Consider the following 8,267-nt stretch of genomic DNA (forward strand, 5'->3'; position numbering starts at 1 on the left):
AACAGGGAAAGTGAGGTCAAGGAGCTTGCCTAGCTAGAAAGCAGCAGAGCCAGAACACAAACCCAGGAAATCTAGTGTTACAGCCCACTTTCTTAACCTCTGCACAGGACTGAGGTGGAAAAGAGGCTGAGAGTTTACCAGGACATGGGAGTCACTCAGAGGCTGAGAAAAGCTTCGCCACCTTGAGAAAGTTGCAAGACCCTCTCCCAGTTATTTATCCGCAGGGATTTCATTTCAAAGCAGTGGTTACTTAAAAGTATCTCTTGCTTTCACCTTCTGCAAAAGCAGCTTTTCCCGAGTTCTGTGGCCTTTATGCACAGACACCAGGCCAGGGTGCTGCCAGGTACCCAGATCCAGTGTCCGATTCTGGCTGCGGAGTCCTTCCCTTGAAACACTATGTCGCCTCTTCAACCTATCACACCCCTCCATGGCTCCACATGAACCCCTTGGCACTAGATGGTTTCCATCACATCTTCTGCCAACTAATGCAATTTGTGCTGGGGGGAAAAAAATCTATTTTATAACTCCAAGGACATTATATAATCAACTTCCATACCACAAAACTTGTAGTATCAGTTTGCTGAAATAAAGTCACAAGTATTTAATTCTCCTTGAAAGGGTGTCTTCCATTATTATTTCAGAGTGCAGTTTAGTCATCAAATGTATACTCAGCCTCATGTTTATAAATTATACAGGGCAGGGGTTTAACTCTTCTGGACCTACCTGTTCTGAGGAGGAGAGGGAGGGTCATAACCCTGATGTCACACCGGGCACCTGCCTTGAAAGGAGATGATTTGTGAACTTGGAGTTCCTTACCTCGTTTAGAAACGTGGAGCAAATCTACAGATTTCCCTTTATGATGCAATCAGGAATAACCAGAAAGTTGCCTGCCACAAAGAGGCACTGGCTTCCCTCCTCCAGAAAGCTGTTTGGAAACTACAAGTTGGTCTTTTTAATTGAGCTTCAGAATCTTCTCTTGATTATGACACAATAATAGTGGTTTTCCAATTCATCTGTGTAATATTGTTTTTTCATTGTGGTGGTTACTTCTGTCGAAGGGGAAGGGCTACTGCCTTAGATAAATGGGAGAAAAGCAGAAAACTCCTCATGCACTGGCTACCTAAATAGGAAATTCCAAGTCCTGACAAACATTTACATCATGAAGGTGATGGCTGCCAATCAAGGCTTATCCAAGTTCAATGCAGTTTAGGAACCTTGGCCTTGATGGTAAAGTGGATAACTTCTCCATGCAATCCTCAAGTCCTAGTATCCCAAGACATGTCTGCCATCACAATGAAAGGAACAGCGGAGGAGGTAGCAGGTATCTTTCTTTCTTGGTTCCTCCTTTTGAAAAGGGCAGTATTTTCAGAGTTAAAGTAACTGGCTGGCTCCTATGGGGTGGGGTTGAAACCCTCTAGGCCGCGGAGGAGGTTCGCGGGGGGGTTCCTGCCAAAGCATGCCCTTCCCCCAGCGGCAGGATCTCGCAGCCATTGGCCAAAGCCGGGCTGGAGGATGGAAGTCATCCTCAAGGGCTTCCAACTCTCCGGACTGAGCGGGATTCCTGGCCTTGGCATAAAGGGTCGAGTGGATTCATTCGGGGAGCGATGCATTCCAAGAATGCTTCTGTGGTTGGCAAGGAGTGGAAAAATCAAGGATAACAAATATTCTGAGGAAACCTAATAGGTACCAGGATCGCAGGACTCAAACAAACAAGGTGACGACTTAAAGTACGAGGTAACTGGATCTCGATGAGGGTGAGCGCACACTGCACAGGGCAGGGGCTTCGATCCTTTTCCCGGCCCACCTCCTACCTTTTCTCTCCTGGGCTGACACCCGGACGGGACCGGCCGCGTTTACTGACAAGGGGGCTCGGTGGAAAGGGCGGGCGGAGCCCTGTGCTCGCCTGAATCCAAACAAAACACCTCGCAAGCCTACGTTTAGAAAGCGATACCGAACACCACACTCACGTTTAAAAAAAAAAAAAAAAAAAAACAGCGCTGTTCGCAGAGAAGATGAGGACGAAAACATTTCCCGGCTGGAAAATTACTGATCACAAACTAAGGGGGAGTGGGGGAGGGGAGGCAGTTAGAAGACTGAAATAACGACCGCCGTTTCCTCTTCTCTGCCCTGTGGGCAGGCACGGCTGCCGCGAGCTCCGTGTGCCCTTTTCGGGAATCGGGGTCCCAGCGCACCGTTCCACTTTCTGGCACGGGGACACTTTCCAGCTAAGTCCCTTTCGGTGGGTTTGACCGCTCAGAGCCTAAGCCAAGGGAGAGTTGCCGTTTGACCTTTACCTCGCCATTTCACCTCTCTCTGACTCAGTTTTCTCATCCATAAAATGGAAAGGAGAGTTGCGTGCCTTGCAAAGTGCTTTGAGATTCCAGCTTGAAAGGTGTCCCCACGCCTCACGCCCTTCTCCTCTCCCCCACCTCACAAAGTGACTCTTGAGCCCTTTCACTCCCTCGCTCGCTCCTTCAAATATCAAAACTGTAGCTCCATTTCCAATTCCGGCCTCTTTCCGCCCTTTCCAGGCGGGGAACACCCCTCCTCCGGCCTTCTCAGGCTCCCGGTCCCAGCCACGCAGCGCTGGGCACCCGCCTCTTCTCTGTTCCCCCACCCCCATCCGGCAGAAGAGCCCGCGAAGAACCGTGCAAGGCAAGGCCAAACGCCCGCACTGGAGCTCGGGCCCTAGAGCCGCGGTCCTGAGTGCGTATAAGAGGGACCCGGGCTAAAGGAGTCACGCGGATAATCGCGCTCTTCTCTAGAGCGCAGACAGCTCGACAAGCGCGTCCCGGGACTGGGGTGGGGGGCGCGTTACCGTCCCCCTTCGCCCCTACCGGCCTTCTCGACCGTGAACTTCGAACCCAAGGAGACGCCCATGGCGACACCGACCGTCCTGGTCTCGCGGCGACCGGACCCGCGCCCCGTACCCAGAGCCCCACGCCAGGCCCGCTGCCGCCACCGCCGCCGGCGTCAGCGCGGCTCCTGCCCGCCAGCTGCCGGGCTGGCGTCACAGACCGCTGGGCCCCGCCCGCGCCCCTCCCTCCTCCCCGCCCCCACGTGCGCCGAGTTTGTTTATTTAGCTGCCACGGCAACGCGCGGGGGGCTGCGGGAGGGAGGAGAGAAGAAAGGCAGGGGGCGGGGCCTGGCGGCGGGCCCCAGCACACAGCGGGTAGGAGGCGGGGGGGAGGGCGGGAGCCAAGAAGTTATAAGTAAGGAGCGCGCCGGCGGGCGCCGGCAGTTCCCCGGCCCGAGAGAACGAGCGCGGCTGCGGGCGCGCGGGGAGCAGAGGCGGTGGCGGGCGGCGGCGGCACCGGGAGCCGCCAAGTGCCCCTCCCCGCCCCTCCGGCCCCCCACCCAGCCACCCGCCCGCGGCCAGCGCCCATGGCCGCGAGCGCCCCGCGCAGCCCCCCGGACTCCGCGCCCCGCGCCGCCGCCCAGTCCGCAGATCCGCGCCACCGCGGCCAGTCTCACCTGGCGGCGCCGCCCGCCAGCCACTCCGGCCACAGCCCCAGCGCCCACGGCGATAGCCGCGGCGACCGCGACAGCGGTGGCGGACGCTGCTGAGTCGAAGAGAGCGCAACCCGGCCACCGGACCTACTTTTATTCGCCTTGCTGATTGTCTATCTTTATGAGTTTACAACTTTTCTAAGAACTTTTGTATACAAAGGAACTTTTTAAAAAGACATCTCCCTTTTATATTTAATCCAAAGAAGAAGGATCTCGGGCAGTTTGGGGTTTTTGGTTTTGGCTTCGTTTCTAAGTTCCTTTTTTTCCCTCTTCGTTGACTTTGGGGTTCGGGTACCCCACTGCTTCGGACTCCCGAGGATCTTCTGGGGCCCAACATTAATGAGGTAGGTGCGGCGCGGGGCGCAGGGAGGGGTGAGGGCCGGTGGGACACGCCAGAGTGGCAGTCGAGAGTGGCCCCTGACTCCTGCCCCTGTGTACTCCCCACCCGGCCCGCAGGCAGCCACCTGGCGAGTCTGACATGGCTGTCAGCGACGCACTGCTCCCGTCCTTCTCCACGTTCGCGTCCGGCCCGGCGGGAAGGGAGAAGACACTGCGTCCAGCAGGTGCCCCGAATAACGTGAGTGTTGCTCCGGGCCTTTGGGATCCTCCGGTGGACTTCTGTGGCTGGGGTGGGGACGGGCGGAGCCCTGGGGTCACCGAGAACCACCGGACGACGGGGAGGAGTGGCCACCGCACGGGCTCCGCAGCCTTCCCGGGATGGCTTCCGCGCCCTTGTCTCAGCTGTACATGCGTGTGGTCCGGACGCTGTGGAGCCGCCGGGGGTGCACACCGGGTCCGCACATATCCCGGAGCGTGCAAGCGGCAGGGCGGGAGGTGTCTGTGTACCCAGACGCTGGCTGGGCCAGAGTGAGCTTGGCGCGTAGGCGTCCCCTTGGCGAGGGCGCACCGAGAGAGCCTCGGTGTCCCAATTCCGGGGCGGCGGGAGCGTCCCCAGGATCTGGCGGGGGAGGGACCCAGGCTGGCGAGCCGCGGCGCTGGCTAACACGCAATCGGGCAGACACAACATAACATCCTCCATATCGACGCACCGCCTCTTCTCGGACCCGGGTGTGGGCCATGACTGCAGCGCTGGCACCCGTAGTCCCCGGGCGCTTCCTGCCTGCCCGGTCCCCGTGTCTAGGCGGTGTAGGCGCGGCGGGCCCACCACTACACTGGATGGCAGTTAGGGACAGCACTGACGGTCTCTCTCGCGTCCTGTTCCCGCAGCGCTGGCGGGAGGAGCTCTCCCACATGAAGCGACTTCCCCCGGTGCTTCCCGGCCGCCCCTACGACCTGGCGGCGGCGACCGTGGCCACCGACCTGGAGAGTGGCGGAGTCGGCGCGGCTTGCGGCAGCAGCAACCCGGCTCTCTTACCCCGGAGGGAGACGGAGGAGTTCAATGATCTCCTGGACCTGGACTTTATCCTCTCCAACTCGCTGTCCCATCAGGAGTCAGTGGCCGCCACCGTGTCCTCGTCGGCATCAGCCTCATCCTCGTCCTCCCCGTCGAGCAGCGGTCCTGCCAGTGCGCCCTCCACCTGCAGTTTCAGCTATCCAATCCGGGCCGGGGGCGACCCGGGCGTGGCGCCGGGCAGCACGGGCGGCGGCCTCCTCTACGGCCGGGAGTCTGCACCCCCTCCGACAGCGCCCTTCAACCTGGCGGACATCAACGACGTGAGCCCCTCCGGCGGCTTCGTGGCCGAGCTCCTGCGGCCCGAATTGGACCCAGTGTACATTCCACCACAGCAGCCGCAGCCGCCAGGTGGCGGGCTGATGGGCAAGTTTGTGTTGAAGGCGTCGCTGAGTGCCCCTGGCAGCGAGTACGGCAGCCCGTCGGTCATCAGTGTTAGCAAAGGCAGCCCGGACGGCAGCCACCCGGTGGTGGTGGCGCCCTACAGCGGCGGGCCGCCGCGCATGTGCCCCAAGATCAAGCAAGAGGCTGTCTCTTCGTGTACCGTCGGTCGGTCCCTAGATGCCCACTTAGGCACTGGACCCCCTCTCAGCAATGGCCACCGGCCTCCTGCGCACGACTTTCCCTTGGGGCGGCAGCTCCCCAGCAGGACTACCCCGACCCTGGGTGCCGAGGAACTGCTGAGCAGCAGGGACTGTCATCCTGCCCTGCCGCTACCACCGGGCTTCCATCCCCACCCGGGGCCCAACTACCCTCCCTTCCTGCCCGACCAGCTGCAGCCGCAGGTCCCACCGCTCCATTACCAAGGTCAGTTCCAGGGATTCATAGTTGGGGCTGGGGAGCCCCGCCCCGGCGGGGCACACGGGATGACGCTGACCCCACCTTCTTCACCCCTAGAGCTCATGCCACCCGGTTCCTGCATGCCGGAGGAGCCCAAGCCAAAGAGGGGGAGAAGGTCGTGGCCCCGGAAAAGGACGGCCACTCACACATGTGATTACGCAGGCTGCGGCAAAACTTACACGAAGAGTTCTCATCTCAAGGCACACCTGCGAACCCACACAGGTAGGAGGCCAGAAGCCGCGGAAAGGAGGGGGGCTGGTGTCCAGCCTCACCGGCTGACTGCGGACACTCCTCGGGGCCTCCCTTGGGATGTGGGGCGCAGTCTATCTCCTCCATCTCCTGGACCACAGGAGAGAAAGCAAACCGGCGCCTACTATTGCTCAGGAGCCTTTTGCTGGGCGGATGGTATCAGTGCATGAAAATGCAGTTTTGTTAGGCCTTTGAAAGGCAGGGAGATTCCAGGCTGCATGTGGGCCTCTTCTAGCTTGAGCAAACCATTGCCCTTGTAATCAAGAAATTATACTTGGCAAAAAAAAAAAGAAAGAAAAAAGAAAAAGAAAAGAAATTATACTTTGCAGCGCAAAAGCATGGTATTTTCTTAAATCAGTTTTTTGTTTTCTAGGCTATTTTTATTGCTTTTTTTCCTTTCCCAGTCTCACCCCTCCCCCTTTCTAGTCGTAACAATTAGGTTTTATTTAAATCCCAAGGACTTAATGGTTAGGCTTGCGGAGATTCTGGTTTAAGATTGTCACCGCAGAGAATTTGTTTGTGGATGTAAGTAGGTATATAAGGTCACTAAGGCACAGCAGTCATGAATAATGTTGGTACAGGAAAAGTAGCCTCCTGTCACTTTCTAGAACCAGTTCTGGTGGGATAGGATATTACTGATTTGGACCAGGAAGAGGCACTAGCGGCCATAGTTTCTAAATTCACTTCCTCCACAGCGATATCTTAGCTCAAAAGAATGAAAACGTTAGTCCAACAGAAGTATAGGTTTAAGTGGTCTTTGTTCTCTGTGATAAGCTATCTAACTTCCCCTAAAAAAAAAAAAAAAGAGCAAAAAATTCCTATATTCCTGCTTTACGATCTAAAATTTAATCTGGCCTTAAGAGGTATAAAGACCCTGGATCCTTTCGGAATGGGGTGCTTGGGGAGTTGGTTGAATGTCTGGCCTCTATGGCCAGTTCTTAATTCTTTCACAATCGCTTCCAGTGGCTTTATTTTCCTTTTCCAGGTGAGAAACCTTACCACTGTGACTGGGACGGCTGTGGGTGGAAGTTCGCCCGCTCAGATGAACTCACCAGGCACTACCGCAAACACACCGGGCACCGCCCCTTCCAGTGCCAGAAGTGTGACCGGGCATTTTCGAGGTCGGACCACCTCGCCTTACACATGAAGAGGCACTTTTAAATCCCCAAACAGTGGATATGACCCACACTGCCAGACAAGCATTCAGTATTTTTTACCTTTCACACTGTCTTCCCGGTGAGGGGAAGAACCCAGCTGGAAAGCACTACAATCATGGTCAAGTTCCCAACAAGTCAACTTGTGAATGGATAATCAGGAGACATGAGGCAACCAAATGACAAAGAACAGATGGGGTCTGTGACTGGATCTTCTATCATTCCAATTCTAAATCCAACTTGAATATATATTCCTGGACTTACAAAACGCCAAGGGGGTGACTGGAAGTTGTGGATATCAGGGTATAAATTAGATCCGTGAGTTGGGGGGGAGGGGAAGACCAGAATCCCTTGAATTGTTTCGATGCAATATAAGCATAAAGATCACCTTGTATTCTCTTTGCCTTCTAAAAGCCATTATTACGATCTTAGAAGAAGAGGAAGAAATTCAGGTACAGAAAATGTGTTTTAATAGCCTAAACGATGGTGCTTGGTGAGTCTTGGTTCTAAAGGTACCAAATGAGGCCAAAGTTCTCAAACTGCTGCATACTTTGACAAGGAAAATCTACTTTTGTCTTCCGATCTACATTTATGACCTAAGTCAGGTAAATACACCTGGTTTACTTTAACCTTTTTATGCAGACAGTCTGTTATGCACTGTGGTTTCAGATGTGCAATAATTTGTACAATGGTTTATTCCCAAGTATGCCTTAAGCAGAACAAATGTTTTTTTCTATATAGTTCCTTGCCTTAATAAATATGTAATATAAATTTAAGCAAACTTCTATTTTGTATATTTGTAAACTACAAAGTAAAAAAATGAACATTTTGTGGAGTTTGTATTTTGCATACTCAAGGTGAGAATTAAGTTTTAAATAAACCTATAATATTTTATCTGAACACTGTTTTTGGTTTTTGTTTTTCCCCTTGAAAAGCACATAACAGAAATTGCAGTTTAAACCCACTGGGTAGGCATGTGAAAAGCACACCAAAAAGCCAACTTTATCTCGACAGATTAAAAGAAGACTTTTTAAAGACTAAACCTTACCTGGTTCAGGTTCCTCGTTCAAATGTACTTTAAAAAGTGCATGAAAGCAGTTTCC

The 8,267-nt window shown here is 54.6% G+C and overlaps 1 protein-coding gene across 2 annotated transcripts; it reads left to right on the plus strand.

Moving 5' to 3' along the window:
* Window positions 1–3,360: 3,360 nt before the first annotated feature.
* On the plus strand, window positions 3,361–8,039 carry KLF4 (KLF transcription factor 4). Of its 2 annotated transcripts, XM_030859099.3 has the most exons (5): window positions 3,361–3,854; window positions 3,967–4,087; window positions 4,738–5,728; window positions 5,819–5,983; window positions 6,996–8,039. In XM_030859099.3, exons 1-5 carry the CDS (start codon window positions 3,850–3,852, stop codon window positions 7,169–7,171), a joined length of 1,458 nt encoding a protein of 485 aa, XP_030714959.1. In that variant the 5' UTR covers window positions 3,361–3,849; the 3' UTR covers window positions 7,172–8,039. The 2 variants fall into 2 exon arrangements, with proteins under 2 accessions (XP_030714959.1, XP_030714958.2); XM_030859098.3 differs by having other exon boundaries at window positions 4,738–5,983.
* Window positions 8,040–8,267: the final 228 nt, after the last annotated feature.

The sequence above is a fragment of the Globicephala melas genome, chromosome 6 (genome assembly GCF_963455315.2).
Source record: "Globicephala melas chromosome 6, mGloMel1.2, whole genome shotgun sequence".
Taxonomy (NCBI): domain Eukaryota; kingdom Metazoa; phylum Chordata; class Mammalia; order Artiodactyla; family Delphinidae; genus Globicephala; species Globicephala melas.